This window comes from Scyliorhinus torazame, chromosome 19 (genome assembly GCF_047496885.1).
Source record: "Scyliorhinus torazame isolate Kashiwa2021f chromosome 19, sScyTor2.1, whole genome shotgun sequence".
Taxonomy (NCBI): Eukaryota; Metazoa; Chordata; class Chondrichthyes; order Carcharhiniformes; family Scyliorhinidae; genus Scyliorhinus; species Scyliorhinus torazame.
The window spans coordinates 63,905,765-63,923,759 of NC_092725.1; the positions used below are offsets into that span (position 1 = coordinate 63,905,765).

General features: G+C 42.2%; 1 protein-coding gene across 11 annotated transcripts in view; it reads left to right on the forward strand.

Moving 5' to 3' along the window:
* Window positions 1-15,485, forward strand: part of LOC140396174 (ataxin-7-like protein 1) — a 317,394-nt gene extending 301,909 nt beyond the window's left edge. For all 11 annotated transcript variants that reach the window (XM_072484429.1, XM_072484431.1, XM_072484428.1 and 8 more), the window contains 2 exons: window positions 10,157-10,231; window positions 12,985-15,485. In XM_072484429.1, the coding sequence (XP_072340530.1) occupies window positions 10,157-10,231; window positions 12,985-13,002 (93 nt within the window). In that variant the 3' untranslated portion in view covers window positions 13,003-15,485. The remainder of the gene's footprint in view (window positions 1-10,156; window positions 10,232-12,984) is intronic.
* Window positions 15,486-17,995: the final 2,510 nt, after the last annotated feature.

Below are 17,995 nucleotides of genomic sequence, written 5' to 3' on the forward strand. Positions count from 1 at the left end.
CAAAAGTACATAATTAGTTGAAGAACAGCTATGGCTATGCTGAGACCATGAAAGGCACTTTTTATCAATGCAAATATTTTTATACAATGGGGCTTAAAATGTAAATTTTAAATCTGAATTGCTGCTAAATTTCATTCATGGGGTGTGGGCGTCACTGACAAGACCAGCATTTATTGTCAATCCCTAATTGCCCTGAAGAAAGCCTTGATATGATACCACCTGAGAGCAACTGAGTGGCTTGCGAGGCTATTTCAAAGAGTGGTTGAGAGAAATGCACATCACTTTGAGTCTGGTGTCACATGTAGGCCAGACTGAGTCTGGTAAAGACAGTAGATTTCCTTCGCTAATGAAAGTTAGTGAACTAAAATTGGCTTTTTATGATAATTTGTTAGTTTCCTAATCACCATGACTGACACTGTCTTTTTATTCCAGATTTATGTAATTAACTGAATTTAAATCCCAAATTGCCATAGTGGGATTTAAGCACACACAACCCTCCACCCCCCCCCCCCCCCCCGATCCCAGGCTTTTTGAATTACTAGTTCAGTAATATTGCCACTATGCTAATGCACCAATAATTTGCATATCTGTCAAGCTGCAAATGCTGACAAATGTTTGTATTCTGATTTAGTATTTGGTCACCAATGAGACAGTGTAGCAAGGGGGAAAAAATCCAAACCTTCAAGGTTATAAAATTCAAATTTCCTGGTGTGCGAGTGAGAAATGTATCTGCAAACTAAACTAAGTTGGCTGGGCTTTGTGGTCCAGATTGTGAGCCAGAGTTTGGACACCCTTGATATAATGCAGCCCCCTGCCTTCATTTATTTTCACAGTTGTTACTGTTGAGACAGTTTGGTGAGTTTTAACTGTTCATCTTTGTAAAAATAGAGAAGGAATCTGTGGCCCTCTTGAATTTCTCGGGGGGTTTTGGTTTAAAGTCGATCCTGTCTTTGACAGTAGCTTCTTTTCGGGAACTTTTAAGACACTTCCAGTTATGTAATTGACAGTGAGCCCTGTAAAATAGATTAACCTCAAAAAAGAGAACTTTAAAAAAGACTTGGGCTAGTGCCTTTCACGACATTTCGAAGCGCTCTACAGCCGATGAAGTGACTGTCACTGTTGTAATGTCGGCAATGTGACAGCCAATTTGCACACTTCAAAATCCCACAACAGCAATGCAATAGTGACCAGATAATCTTTTTTTAGTGTTAATTGAGGGATATATATCGACCATGTCATCAGGGAGAACCTCACTTCCTTCCAAATAGCCCCTTTCTGTACTGATAGACCCTTCCTCCCTTCAATCCTTCCCTTCCACAAACTCCTTTTCTGGCATAATAGAATTTAGGAGGTCAGTGTGTTTATGGAATGGCAGACTTTGAACCTGATTTGCATCCTTTGGTTGGCGCACGTTTACAGCAGTTACTGTATACTAGAAGAGTTATGATGTGTTCACTGCAAAACTTGGCACAGACAGTTGTAAAAATATAAAGTTCAACGTGTAATCAAACTAATTGGTGAAACTGCATGACTAACAGACTAGCTCTCTACCCTTGCTCTGTGGTGTCAGTGAAGTGTTACCACTGGCAACAGAAAATAGATATCCCGGTTCTATAGAGGAGTCGAGTAGAACAAGTGTTTGGATTATGATTGTGGAAATATAAGTGAGTGATTTTTAAATTAGAAATTATTACATTTATCATCATTTTTTTAAAATGTATTTTATTTGTGATTTAATTTAATGATATGAATATTTAAAAATATCTTATTTTGATTGTATTCATTTCTGTAATACTATGGACTATTTCTCTCTTTTCACCGAATTTCAGTAAAGCTACTGGGTTCATACTCCCATTTAGTAGGGTCTTTGTGTTGCAATTAACTTTTGTTTATGATAAAACACTAATTGCTGATACAGCAATTTTATATGTGGAGAGAGTGTCTAGTCCTGGTTTGTATGATTAGCGCTCGTATGAATATTTGCTGCCTGTCGATACTGTTTCTGAATCCAGTAGAATAATAGAGTAGAGAAGAAATCCAGTATTAACTGAGTACTCTGTCTGCACCTGCCTTTGCCAAAGGAAAAGATGCTGCCAGGTCAGGAGGATGGATGGGCTGAAAACTGATAAAGAGGAATATTGGATAAGCTGGCTGTGCTTACAGTTGATGAGTCATCAGGACCAGATGGGCGGGCATCAAAGAACCTGAGGGCAGTCAGGGAGGAAATTGCAGGGGCACTGGCCATAAACTTCCAGTCCTCCTTCGATACAGCTGTGGTACCGGAGAATTACAAAAATATTCCAAAAGGGATAAGTGCTGAACTTACAGGCCAATTTAACCTTGGTGATGGGGAAGCTTTTGGAAATAACACTCGCTTGGACAAATGTGCATTAAGAAAGCAAAGTAGAAATAGGTAGGCAAATGGGACTGGATTCTCCATTCGGCGACCGGCTGGAGAATCCAAGTTTCTGACTACATCGGAGGCGGCACCGCTTTCACGATGCTTTGCCCTCTCCAACACCTCGCCACGTATCGAAGGTCTCAGGACATTGCCTGAGGCCCACCCCCGACCGGCCGAGTTCCCGGCAGCTTTGGACACGTGTGCTCTCATCCGTCGGGAACTTGGCATGGCGGCTGCAGACTCAGTCCAGCACTGCCACAGTCTGTGGAGGGCCGATCCGCGGGGAGGGGGAGACATTATTCAGGACTGGGAGGGGGAGGTGGGGGGGGCCGGCCGAAGCGTGGGACTATTATCGCGGGCCGGGTCCGTGGGTGGCCGCCGTCATGTAGCACGGCGTGGCCGTTGCAGGCTGCCGGAGTGCACATGCGTGGTCACGGACCCGGCAATTCTCCAGGCCGTATCGGCTGCTACAGCCGCGTACTCTACGCTGCTGGTCCCCAGCAAAATGCGGAATCGGTTGCCGTTTTACACCAGATTTCCTGGCGCAAAACGCCGGCGTGGGGACATAGCCCCATAATCAGGGAATCCAGCCCACGGTGTTTCATTAATTGCAAGTTTTTGATGAAATAACAGAGAGGGTTAATGATGGTAATGCGATTGATGTGGAACATCCAAAAGACATTTGACGAAAAGTCTTTTCACCCGAAGGATGGTTTGGGTCTGGAATGAACTTCCTGAGAGGGTGCTGAAAGCAGGTTCGATGGAGGTATTCGAAGCGAATTGAATTTGCTAACTGAAAAGAGAATGTCCGAGATAACGGGAATAAGGCAGGAGAGTGGGACTAATGGGACTCTCTTTCAGAGAGCCAGCGCAGACTCGACAGGTTGAATGGCCAGCAGCACTTTAAAGATCTGTGATGAAATGTCTCGTAACAGTCTTGTCAGCAAAATTAGAGCCCATGGAATAAAAGGGACAGTATCAGCAGAGATACAAAAGTGGTTAAGTAACAGCCAGCAGTAGTACTGAATGATTGTTTTATGAGCTGGTGGAAGGTATAGATTGGAGTTTTCCAGGGGTCAGTGTTAGGATATATATCACTGACTAAACTTAGAAGTATAGGGCACAATGTCAATAATGGCAGAATATACAAAATTCAAAGTATTTTGAACTGAGGGGACAATAATGATAGACTTCAAGAAGACATAGACAGGCTGGTGTAATGGGAATGGGCAGCCATGTGGCAGATGAAGTTTAATGCAGGGAAGTATGAAGTCATTAAATTTGGTAGGAAGAAGGAGGAGAGGCAATATAAAATAAAAGATACAATCCCCAAACGAGTGCAGGAGCAGAGGGACCCAGGGATATATGTGTCTAAATCATTGAAGGTGGCAGGGCAGGTTGACAGAGTGGTATAAAACAGCAAACAGATTGTCACTCCGCACCATAATTATCCCAACTCCACACTGCTCCATGTTTCTTCCAGGACCTTCCAAGCCTAGCTTTTCCCAAAATGTGGAGCACAATGTACCTCAATGGGCTATCGAAGCAGAATGAAGTCGGGGCAAGACAGGAGACAGCCCATTTTTACAGCACCAGCTGCTGTATGGAAGTTTAAATGTTGGTGAATATTGAATATTGGTGAATGGATAAGCAGATGAATGATTAAATGGATAGGTGGGTAGTAGGTAACAGTGCAGAGGGGCTGCCAGATGGGGGGCTCAGGGAGGTGGTCAGGTCTGTTCGGGGCTAGTGCTAGTCGGGCAGTTTGTTGGGTCGGGATGGGGGTTCTGGTTGGGGATAGGATAGTCTGGTTGCAGGGCAGCACGGTGGCACAGTGGGTAGCATTACTGCCTCACGGCACCGAGGTCCCAGGTTCGAACCCGGCTCTGGGTCACTGTCCGTGTGGAGTTTGCACATTCTCCCCGTGTTTGCGTGGGTTTCGCCCCCACAACCCAAAAGAGGTGCCGGGTAGGTGGATTCACGCTAAATTGTCCCTTAATTGGAAATAAATAAATAAATAATTGGGTACTCTAAATTTATTTTTAAAAAGCATAATCTGGTTGGGTCAGGAGGAGGTGATGGCTGGGTCGGGGGCTAGTCGGATGCTTGGGTCTCTTTGGTAGTGAGTGGTCGGGTCGGGATAGGGGTTGTCGACAGGATGGAGGGTGTAGTCATGGTGGCAGTGTACTCCGGGATGGGGTTGTAGTCGGGTGGGTGGGACAGTGGCCGGGAACCGGCGGGGGGGGGGGGGGGGGGGTCAGTATTCCGGGGTAGATGGAGCGGTAGTCGGATGGGTGGGGCAGTTATCGGGGGTGGGGGGGGCAGTGGTGGGGTAGTAGTTGTGGGGGTGGGAGAGCAGTAGTCCGGGGTGGATGGGAGCAGTAGTCGGGTGGGTGGGGCAGCAGTCGGGAACAGTGCAGCGGTCAGGCGGAGGGTCTGGTCTGGTTGTGGACAGGAAAGTAGTCAGGTGCGTGGTTGGGTCTGATCGAAAGGGATGGTCTGTTCAGGAGGCCCGGTGGGGTCGGTATGGCAGCTGTGGTCGGATGGGAGGTCTGGTTGGATTCAGAGGTGGGGTGGCTTGTCAGTAGTCAGGTGATCAGCTCCAGTCGGGGCTGCTAGTCAGGGGAGGGCGGGGTCTGATTGGGAACGGCATGTCAGGTCTGTTCGGGGTCACGATGATAGTTGGATGGTCAGGCCTCCCTAGTTGGGAGGGTGGAGGGGTCATTGGGTATTTGGGTGCTTGGTGTGAGTGAGGTGGGTACTTACCCAGATATTCAACCATGTTTTAATCTGCTTGACGTTTTCTGTGTAATTATCCAGGTAAGTTAAAATGTCCAGTTTCAGAAATACATCTTTTCTAGAGAGAGAGATAGCAGGTTCTGTTCTTTGTTTGCAGGCTGTAGTGGTTTTCTCTGTAGACTCCTTCATTCAGGTTGTCTGTATCTTCAAAAATACAACAGTCGCAGCCTTTTGGAGAGCGAAAACAGGTCCTCGTCGTAGCTTGCAGCCTGTAATTGTTTTTAAGGACCCTTACACAAAGAATGGTAGCTACTTCGATCTGACAGTTATGAAGTTTAGATAATAAATTGATACTGACTGCAATGTGTCACTGGAAGGGTAGCAGTTTCACTTGCTGGCGGTGGGATTCTCTGGCCTTGTTGATGGGTTTCCCGGCGGCGTGGAGTGGCTTCAAATGGAATTCCCATTCACAGCGGCGGTTGATGACAGGTCCAACCTAATAAGTGTATTAAAGTATGTCATGAAGCATACGAGTAAAATTTGAATGGATGATAATTGTCTAAACTTTAGGATTAGATTACAATCTCAAACTGTTCTTCGGTGTCTAGTTTTAAGATGCCTGGTGCAAATTTCTGGAGTCCTTTAACCACTTTTGTTGTTCTGGCTCTGGCTCTTGTCATTGTGGCACCGACAGTATTTCCACATCGGTGTGATTCACCCTGAAGGATCGACAGTTGTGACTGTGAATCACACCGATGTGGAAATACCGATGCTATTCCTTCACTGTTGTAAAGTGGGAACCGTGGCAGCCAATTTGCACATAGCAAATTCTCACAAACAACAGTATAATAATGACCAGGTCATCTGTTTTTAGTTCGATTGAGAGATAAATATTGGCTAGCACACCGGGGATAACCTTGTAGCTCATCTTCAAAATAGTCCTCCTGAGGAAACAGATGGGACCTAGTTTTAACATCTCATCTGAAAGACGCCATCTCCCACTGGAGGGTCTGCCTCGATTTTTTGCAATCAGCTCTGAATTGCGACTTGAACCCAAAACCTTGTAATTCAGAGGTAAGTGTGTTACCAACTGAGCCACTGCTGACACTGAGTATTGTAAGCAATTTTGCAACACAAACATGATGTTGTATGGCACATTGCTCAATTTTAAAAAATTTTAAATAAATGTAGTGTACCCAATTCATTTGTCCAATGAAGGGGCAATTTAGCGTGGCTAATCCACCTACCGTGTACATCTTTTGGGTTGTGGGGGTGAAACCCACGCAAACACGGGGAGAATGTGCAAACTCCACACGGACAGTGACCCAGAGCCGGGATCGAACCTGGGACCTCGGCGCCATGAGGCAGCAATGCTAACCACTGTGCCACCATGCTGCCCCACATTGCTCAATTACTTAGCCATAAGTGGGACGTTTTGGAGAGAAGAAGGCATCTTTGACAACATTACGACAACTTCGAAAACTTGTGTGCTTCAATAAGTAGAGTGCATTGCTATCCTTCAAGTTCAGAGATAGAATAGAATCCTTGCAGTGCAGAAGGAGGCCATTTGGCCCATCGAGACTACACCGACCCTCTGAAAAAGCATCCTACCTAGGCCCACTCCCCCACCCTATCCCTGTAACCACACCTAACTTGCACATATTTGGGCACTTAAAGGGCAATTTTAGCATGGCCAATGCATAAGACAGTGATTTGGCCTCCACAGCCTTATGCCGCAATGTCTGCTAATCCAGCATTGGCAATCTGGCAATTTTGAGACAGTGGCAAGGGTGTTACAGGTATTGGTGAAATAGATCTGGAAATTGACATTACTTTCGGATGATGCATTGAGGAGCAGTATGCAGAGCCTAATTTATTGCACTATTTATTATTTTCTTAATTGATACATATATGTTTTTCAGTAACTGTTCTTTTTCCTACATCTAAGAATTTTAAAGAGCGTAATAGAACCTGAATACTCGGAAAAGATCATTCAGCTCAGAAGCTTGTTTCTTCCACCAATCAAGCAGAATTTCCCCTTTCATGAGTGTAACACAGTTTATTTACTCTCCCGCGGAAGTGCGAAATGTAGATAAAATGTCCAAGAAGATAAGGCTCAGTGCAATATTTTTCTGGCCCCTGAAGCTAATCTAACAAACTGTCAGGATGTATATCGAATATTGTAGCCTATATTACTCAGTCCTGACCAGTGACGGTACACAAATATTTTAAAGGCATTATAAAAATGCAAGTTGTTGTTGTTTGACACAAGGATCCATTGTGTTCCATAGAACATGAGGCTGCCTATTTACATTCAATCTTAAATTCTGCAATTCTATTTTTTACTATATATTTATGGAGCTCTATTTCTAAAATGAATAAACCTACATGGTTTCTTTATTTAGAATGTTACTCCATTTGTCACTATTCTTCCTTGGACGTTGTTAATACTATTCTTGTGGCCTTCCACTCTGCAGTTAAATAAGGTAATCGCTCCCACCTTATTCGAGGTCGCACTCCAGTCTGCTCAGAAATCAATTTACTGCTATCAAGATTACTGTAGTAAAATGGCAGTGCTCTGAAAAAAGAACCAAGTTTGAAGGATTTGTAATGCAGTTTTACTCTACACAGTCCCCATTTATTTTGAGACATTGAAAAGATGTTGTTGCAATATTTGTTCTCCCCACCCTCAGCCCTCCACTTCCAATTAAAAGAGGATCAGTTTTGTGAGTGTCTGTTTCATATCTTAAGCCCAGAGTTGTTGCTTCTCTTTGAACTCTGAATACATTACAGTCATTGCGTTTTACAGCACAGAAAGAGTACCTGGGCGCGATTCTCTGCTCCCACGCCGTTTCAGAGAATCGCCTGGGTCGCCAAATTTTCCCGCGACACTGGTCCGATGCCCTCCCGCGATTCATGGAAGCGGCCAGATCGGCACAATCGCGTTTTGCACGGCGCGGTCCAGTGAATCGCCCGAGACGGCCAAAATGGCGATTTACCGGTACCCCCGCGATTCTCAGTGCCGGATGGGCCGAGCGGCCTGCCCAAAACGGCGGGTTCCCCCCGGCGCCGTCCACACCTGGTCGCTGCCGGCAGGAACAGCGCTGGAATGCTGGGGGTGCGGCCTGCGGAGGGGGGATCCTGCACCGGGGGGGGGCCTCAAATGGGGTCTGGCCCGCGATCGGTGCCCACCGATGGTCGGGCCGGCCTCTCTGAAGGAGGACCTCCTTTCTTCCGCAGCCCCGCGAGATCCGTCGGACATCGTCTTGCGGGGAGGACGGCAACCATGCATGCGCGGGTGACGCCAGTTATGCGGCGCCGGCTGCGTCATGTATGTGGCGCCACCTTTACGCGGGCAGTCTAGACATAACAGTGAAAAATAGCAGTCTAGACCTAACAGTGAAAAATATGTGCTTTAATACTCACTTGTCCCTCACAGCTGCTTTCTGCTGAGAGAAAGAGGAAGTGAAAGCACTTAATTGCTTTTGATGTGGTCAAGAACTGTCAATCATAGCTATATGTTTATAAAAATTGAGGTTGGTTTCACTGCAGGGTACATGCTCCATTCAAGCCTGAAAGGAAATTAAATTAAACATTCCAGACATCTGGCTGCCTAGAAGCTGTCAATTACAACCTAGTAAAAGTTATTTCTCATTGATGTGAATAATAACCTTGCAGGTCAGAGGATCTGAAGGGGGCTTAAACCCTGTTGATGTGGTTTTCACTTTCTAGGAATTTGCAGCTGCTGCTTTCTCTGCCTGAAGCAACGGCTGTAAGGGTCAAATGAGTTTTAAAGCAGTGATGTTTTTACTGTTTCTGTCTGGACTGCTCTTTAGCTTCCAGGCAGGGGTCTCTGTTATGGGGCGTCTCTTGTGGGGGTCTCTGATGCGAGGTGCGTACATGCTGTTAGTGGGGATGGGGTGACCCAGCAAATCCTGTGGTTGGAGGCGGTGGAGGAAGGATTTGTGAGGGCGGGGGGGGGGGGAGGCCAACCGCCAGGTGGGGCCAGCCGCCAGACCTTTGTATTGGGCAGCCCACTCAAATGGCGGCCTAATAGCGGGATTCGCGAGGGAATCGCTTGCAATCTCCACCATGCATAAATTTGCATGGCATGGAGTACTGAAGCACCTCTCGGCATCGCTCCCAGCATGAGCGCAAATCAGAGGCGATTCATCTCTGGTGAGAGAACAATGTCTCCCAAAACGGAGAATCGTGCCCCAGATAATCTGTGTATTAGTAATATTGGTTAAGGAATAAATACTACCGAGAACACAACGGAAATTTCCCTGCTCTGCTCTGAATAGTGCCGTTTATGTTAGCCTGAAAGGGAAGACAGGGCCTCAGTTTAGCATCTGATCTGAAATGGCACTTATTACGATGCAATTCCCTCAATATTGTACTGAATTGACAGCCTGGATTATTTGCTCACATTTCTAAAGGACTTGAACCCACAATTTTGTGACTCAGTAATACCAACTGCACCATGGCTAAAATAGGAAATTTTAGTAAAGGATTAAAATACTATTTTCAAAATTATAACTAATTATCTTTAATACATCTTAGTACTTGATACTGGGGGCCTCAAAAGGTTAAATTGTGCGTGCAGGTTGGCTAGACTAGGTTTGTCATTCCCTTTGGGGGAATTCACTTGTGAAATCTCACCTTGTATCAAACATTTGAACAGGTGAGGCGAGCTGTTTCATGCCGCTATTATGCAATAGCCATGAGGCTGGTGCACTCCACGAACTGGAAACCACAATCAAGCCTAAAAGATGTTCTGTCCATCACACAAATGAGTAATGTGGTAGATTAATTTTAGTGTCGTTGTAATGCCAGGTAGATAGGCTGTACATTCCTTTGGCTGGCGGATCATATCAAACAGCACATCCCTTCAACTGTCTGTGACAGGCAAAGTACTGGCTTACCCAACAAATCAAATTTCATACTGTCACTCAAGTGGTAAGTTTTCTTTGACTTAGATTTTTTTTTTAAACTTTCTCCTTTCTTTTCATGCAGATTGGGAAAGGTAGCAACGTCTCTTTATTACAGTCCAGTCCTTCAACGACAAACCCTGTACATGGCAACAGACAAGTAAGCATCGCAGTATTTACACCAGTACTAAGGGCTCACTGAACGTACAGTATAATTTTGTGACCTTAAGATGGCAGGATTATTTATTTTCATTGGTTTCTGAATGTAGTTCTTTAATAAAACTCAGGTGGCTCGTAGATTTCGGTTCACTCAAATTCCTGTCCAATAATAAATCAACTCTGCATATTTTAAATGGTATCGAATTGCTTGTACATCTTTGTGGTAAGCAGTATTGGTGCATGGAGTATATCGATATTTTAACAAATTGACAGAGGCCATTTGGATACTTTGGTGAAAATTAATTTTCTGCTCACCTCAAACCTTACTGGGAGCGAAAGATATCCAAGACGTAAAACTGAAAGAAAATGCTTCAAATTCCAATGTGACAGAACCTCTTTCCTCAAAGGCCAAGAAGCTGGTAGACGGTAGAGATTTCCTTAAGGGAACCTTAATCCCTTTAATCCCCGTAAAACTTTCTTTGGCTCCCAGGAAGGGAGTCAGATTAGAACACACAGCAATAGATCTATTCAGTCCAGTCCAATCCAGTCCTGTTAAGTGTATAACTGATTTTCCACGTTTTCATACACACTGCTTGTCAGGGATTGACCGTTCCTGTGAAGAGTTCTGTAGTACCTTTAAAACCCATTTATCTGGAAAAATGCTGTTTTATGCTAAAATAATAAAACCGTATACGAGTGCTTAAAGAGTGCAGCATTTTCCCTGACTAATCTATAGTTGACAGATGAACAATTAATTGTAATGATGAGAATATTTGTATTGACTGCGAGACTATACGATTAGGGAAACCTCTCTGCAAGAATACATTTCCAGAAAACATATTTGCATTGACAGCTTTTAAGTACGTACTTTTAAAAGGGAAAACTCCATAATTCTGAATATGTTAGTGGATTAAATTCTAAATGAAGCTTGCAGCTATTACTCATCTGGATCAGCAGTTGGGGGAAAGCCCAAGTTGTGAGTAAGAGTATCTTTAATTAATTGGATTCTTAGTATTGCGCTTGATATTGTGAGATTATTGAATAAACAGTGGCTGCAGACATTGGACATGCTGGGCTGGATTTTCATTTGGCTGAGGAAGTGGAACTGGAAGTGAGCAGGCCGACAATTCCCCACTACTGCTTTGCTGGCCTGTTCTCGATTCCAGACCATTTTGGAACAGCCTGGATTGGGGGAGGTTGGTGGTGACAGCCACCTGCCTGCAAGCAGTGGTTAACCAATTAAAGCCGCCTGCTGACTCAGACTGGAATTTTACACCCACCCCTGTCCACCACTCCCAACCCTGAGGCACAGAATCAATTAATGGATGACAGTGGCCTGCTGACATGAGACTGGGAGACAGTGCCTCATCATCCAAGGAAATCCCCACCTACACCACATTTGCAAAAACTGTAGGGCCACATCTGGTGGCCAGTGGGACGGCTGCCCCTCCGCAAGGACAGCCTGGCAAATGTAGCCTCTTTGTATCTATAAGTCTTAAAAGAACTTCAGTGGCACTTCCTTGTTGAATTGCCCCCTCTTCAATCTACATCGACCGCTTCCACCTCTGACAGTGTGGCTGGCAATCGGTGCTGGTGGACCTCTACCAAAAGAATTTCCAGGGTCCCACTGCTGGATTCCTGCCTCGGAATTCCTCCTGCCATTAGGATTGGAACTCTGGAATAAATTTCCAGCCAACTATCTCTGGTTTGAATTTGAGAAAAGTGAACAGGGAACTTTTCTAGAGCAATTAACACGCCTTATTTTAGATACTTGAATTTCAGTCTTGACTTATTGGTACTCCATCTTGCCCCAGAATATAGGGTTTCTATAGTTTCAGGGGGGGTGGGATTGAGGATTATCATGTAGGTGCCCACTCCTTTTTCCCTCTACATGGCAGGGGGGTGCAAGTTATGTATTCAAGGTGCAAAATCTACATCTGCAATTATAGTTTATGTTGGTCAAGCTTCCTGACAGGTCATTGAAGCACTGGCAATAATGAGCAACATAGGCACATTCACAGGCTGCGAAATCTTAGGAGAGGTAGCATCAGTAACTGAAATGTGGGAGGAAGAGGGAGAGACTAGGAAGATATTTATGACACAAATAAATTAAAAGTTATAACTTGCATAATAAGCACATGAGTTGGTGCTAGTTTGGAAAATCTCTAACGCTTCCTGTCTCAACAAAAATGGTTCTGTAGTCTTCTGATTTAACTTGCAAAATCATATTACTGAATGTAGTTTTCTGTATGGCTACTGTGGTTAGTGGTTTGCTGTCATGGATTGGGTGTACTAGTACTCAGATAGTTGTGTATCCATTATGAGTGCTGCTCATTGTTCTGAGACCAAATTAATTCCCTGCCTAATCAATTGTCATTTAATCTTAATCTTGGTTCCTTCTCTTCTCAGACCAAATATTCCAGTTTTTAAGGGATGCGCGAGAGAGAAAATGATTGTGTATTGATTGAACTTGTTTCTTTTCTTATTTAAGATGCTGTTGTGTGATGAAGTGGACCAAATTCTTATTTTTAATATAAGCTTCTGAATTTCTGAAGAAAGCATCCCTAAATTCCACCTTACAACCCAAGCCACCATCTCAAGAATATATTGTTAAATAGTCATCATAAAATGAAATTATGACTCGATTACTTTTTTTTGTCAATATCTCCATTTAAACCGACTATTATTGTGTTTAACAAACTCGCTATTCTTTTTTGCTTGTGCAGCAGGTTAATTCTATTTCTCTCTTTGCAGCCAAAAGTTCATCAGTGAAACTGATTTTATGGGGTATTAGTCCAAGACAGTGGTTGCAAGTGGCACTGGTACTCACCTTTAATGGCATAATGGACTGCAACGATAAGACGAAAAACTCTGCTCTGAAGACGTGAAGAACCCTCCCTCTCAGCCAATACCTCCTAGCGGCCTTTTTCCCCCATTCCTTTAGCGATGATGAATGAATGTGTGGTGACTTACCAATCATTCCTTTGTTGTATGAAAGAAAGCTCCATTTCACTTGTTCCCTTTGGTGGTGGTTTAGATATGCCCAGTGACACAATATAACAAATTCTAGAGAAGCCGGGATAATCATGATTTTCTTCCCCACCGCCTGTGGGGATAATTATAATTGGAAAGGTTAATCATGATCTAAAGCAACTTGACAAAATGAGCAAAGATAAAAGTTATCAAAATCTATTTTTTACTTGGACATTTTTTTAAAAATTCTTGACAATTGGCAGAATTTATGGAATCCAACCTGATTACAATTTGTATCCCTTTAGATTTTATATAAATGATATATCCTATCATAAAATGTTGTGTTGTGACATGGCAGGTTTTGCGCAGTGTGAGGCATTGAAGGAAAATGTCTAACCTTTTGTTGTAGCAGCACTCACACTTTAGTGTTGCATTTGTAATTCCATCCCTGAAGTGACCCAGCTACCAGAAAACAAACCATACACGTTTTTTAAAGTACAATCCTTCTTTGCTGATGGCAAAATGCATTCCGTTTGTTGACAACAGGCGGAAGCTTGAGAAAGTATCCTTTAAATTAAGCGGAGGGTAATGGACACTTGATTGTCGCCAGCTTTGTATCAGAGGATGTTACAAAAGGTGCAGCTTTCTAGCTCGATAATGTCATGAGTGTAGTTGCTGAGGGACTGACGAGAGATAAGTAGAGAGCAAAGGTAAAGGACGTGTTAATGATGTCTTATTATTCAGTGTTAAAAGTGCACTTATTTGTGATGGATTCTTCCCAATGAGAAAAGAACAGGCAGTGATTAAAGAAAGGTGAGGATGTTCCTGAAATAGGGATGGATTTTTATGGTTTTAATAATGGATATTAGTTAAAAGAGAAGGACATTCTGTGAAATAAACTAAAGCTGGTGTGAGGAGACTGTTGGAATGAAGTTGCAGCACAAATAAATATTTTCTTAAGCTAATCACCATCCACCCAGTTGAGAGATTGTTCCTTTGTTAGTGTTAATTTTCATTAATTTATGACTTGTCATTTTATTAATGCTCTAACTGACCAGGATAGGTTCAGAAATAGAATTTAGGAAAGTCAGAAATTGTGTGTTTATATATTTTTTAAATAAATTTGGATTGAACTTTTGCTATGTACATTTTGTTAGACTGAAGATTGTGTACATATCCGTTGTTATTTTTGCACAAATGTTTGTCATGGTTAGCTTAGAAGCTTATAAGTATTTTAATTTTTCTAATTTATTGTGGGTTGTTATAAAACTACAGGGGGTGGGAAATAAATTCCCAATAATTAGAATAATTTTTTATATATATATTAAAACAAAAGCTGAAGTCTGTCATGAATACAAGCTTTCCTTCTAAAACTGGCTGTGCTCGTCAGAAACTGTGACTGGGCAGTGAGATGCAAAAGAAGTCCGTGACTGAAGGGGACAGCTTGGTAACTATAAAAAGTGTCAGTGGTTGCCCACATTGTGGGTATTGTATATTGTACCAGTACAAATCATGGACGCAATGCATAAGCCTGTCAGCCATAAAAAGACAGCAGATTACTGTATGCCTTCTTTTGTATTGATGTAACAATTGTATATAATGCTGATCAAAAACTTTGTAGAAAATAGTTTATACAGCATTATTATATTATTGCTGAATCTCAGTGAATTCTTGGGAAAAGAAAGTTTTTCTATTTACACCTTATTTTTTTGTTACACTGTTGACCCATGGCATTTTGACAAAACTCTGTGGGTTTTGCATTGCTGGTCAGTCATGGGTGTGTTAATACTGCTGTTGCACAGACAAGAATTTGCACCTGCCTCATTGTGCTTTCCTACTGCAGATTTCAATTTAGTCTCATCCAATGATAATGAAAGCATGTAAAAATCGTCCTGCGTGCCATACTGTAACTTTTCTCTTTCTGTAAATGGATTTAATAACATTTGATAACACTACGAATTTTCACTTTGCTTTGTACACATTTTTCTTTTCCACCTCTTCCTCTCTCTCCCCACCCCACTCAGCAGTGTCATTGCGTTCATTCCATGCCTCCATGCCTAACTTCATCTTTGTGATATTGTTAACAGAATGGTATCTAGATTAGCTGTAAATAGTTAATTTGATGGCATACAGAGAAAATAAATTGAACAAACCTTGTTTCTGATTGATACTGCCATGGTTCAACACCCAGCTTGGAGATATTCTCTAGTGAGGGATGTTTTTTTTTGTTTTGTTTTGTAACAGGCTTTGTAAATAAAAAATAATTTATATGTTTGTAAGAAGTACACTTTCCTGTTGTGTCTTTACTTCAATTTGTGGACTTCATTTGTTCTGGAGTATGAGACAAAATATTTGTCAGCAAGCCACATGATAATTAAGTCACGTTTGAGTTATGAAAAGTAGTTTCTCTTTTCAATCTGTACAAATAGTGTCATTGAATTTAGGTGTAACAATCCGATTTAGTCAGTTATTTTGATACCATTTCCAGGAACTGGTCTCGTACAACTTCAGCCTCACACCATCCCCAAGCTTGTGTTCCCGGGTGTGTCCAATAATAATTTAAAACATAATTTTCGATCTTTTACATGTTAATAAAGACAGCTGTGCTCAATGTTTATTAAAAAAACATAAACTTGGGTCATTTGGCATCGGTATTCCAATATTAAGATATTGGTATTAAGATTTAACATTAAAACCACAGTCGTGCTTATTAATGTTAAATCTTTTAATGTTAAATCTTAATTGGAGGACCGATGCCAATGAGCCAAGTTTAATGCACACATATAACCACATGTGAGCCTCACTACTTTTGACCTGGTCAAAGATTGAAATAATGTTGGCAGTATAACCTGGGCCTGTCAGCTCCACATCACTATAAGCAGGTGCTAAACTAAAACCCACTGTACAATGATACCTGGGACTTACTTCAGTCTTACTTTAGCAAGAAAAAGCTCCATCACTACAACAAGTCTTCAGCCGCCTTTTTTCTGATAATTCCATCAGTTACATCTATGGTCGGCACGGTAGCACAGTGGTTAACACTTGCTCACAGCACCAGGGACCCAGGTTTGAATCCCGCCTTGGGTCACTGTCTGTGCGGAGTCTGCACGTTCTCCCCGTGTCTGCGTGAGTTTCCTCCGGGTGCTCCGGTTTCCTCCCACAAATCCCGAAAGACTTGCTTGTTAGGTGAATTAAGCATTCTGAATTCTCCCTCCGTGTACCCGAACAGGTGCTGTAGTGTGGCGACTGGGGGATTTTCACAGTAACTTCATTGCAGTGTTAATGTAACCTATTTGTGACACTAAAAAATATTATTATTTTTGCTTTAGCTGAACCTGCTAGTTGGTTTTCTGACATTGTATCACATTTCTGCTTACAGTCTTTTAGCAACAGAGACAAATTGAAAACATATGATCAGAATGTAACAGTGTGTTTCAATCTGCTAACTTAGATGACTGAATTTGTATGGTCAGGGTGGGGAGACAATTCCAATTAAGATCCTGGAAATTACGTAGTACTGTGACATTCATTAGATATCAAAGTACAATGTTAAATTATTTCTAGTTAGAAAACTTTAGAGGGAAAGGCCATCCTTATTTCAGTTGGTTAACGAATTGGCAAATAAATCGTCTCCAAGTGCCTTGAGTTACATTCCACTGTGATTAAGTAGTCCACTTTACAATATTATACCAGCAGGAAATTATTTCATCTGTCCCATGCTACGTGTTCTGGCGAATGGTTCTACAGCATGACTGTCTCTAGTTGGTAGATATTCTTAATGACATTCTGCAAAAGGTGTATAAATTATAACTCAAATTCTGTAAACTTAATGGGTTTATATTTTATATTGGGTTTATATTTTATCAATTACATTCTGCAATGCGTTCATACTGATTTATTGTCTTCTGTATAAATCAATGCTTTCCTTTGATATACTATATTGTGGTCAGAGGAATCCGTTAATCATAATCGACCCAATGAGCAACAAAAGATTACATGTAAAATACAGGTAGATCAGCTTCATTAAACAACTCCTGACAGTTTGCACCGTTGCGTATGTAGGTGAGGGCTTAGTACGAGCGTATCATGGTCTGGGTAGCATCTTTCTAGATGAGATCTACATTTTATCTAACTTGTGTGCTTTTCTTTGAAATGTGCAAATTTTAAGCACTTCTTAATGGCCAAAACAGAAAAGATCTCTTCATTCATGGATTGTATTAACTTCGTATTACATTTGGATAAGGCAGTGCTTGGACCAATTCCTAATATCACTGCTAAAGGTGGTATCTTTATTTCTCTTCGCATGAAAAATTACATAATTTTTGAGCAACATCTAATGCGACAGTTTCGATTCCTGCAGTGTGCTCTGTTCTGAATGAGCTGGAACATGTATAAAGAAATCTGTGGAAACGAGGTACTGGCTAAACTAGAAGTTGAAAACACAGCTAGGTGAGTACTGTCTTGTTTCCAGTGGTACTTCTACTGAGCAGACATATCTCTGGCAAATTTATTAGCAGTGTGATTTTAGAACTGAGTATTCATACATCTGGCAGCTTGTGTGATCAGATGTCAAGAGATATCTAATTAATTTAGCAGATTGAAACCGTTACACTCCTTGTATAGTAATCTTAATTAGCTACTTTGACTTGTTAAACTCATCCATGAGTCTGTAAATTGCACAAGTTCAATCGAGTCCTGAATACTTTCTCCAGAAGAATTAAGTTTATAAACTAATTTTATTTCTGGATACTTGTTCATAACCATACTACATAATTCCATACACGAAGTTGTT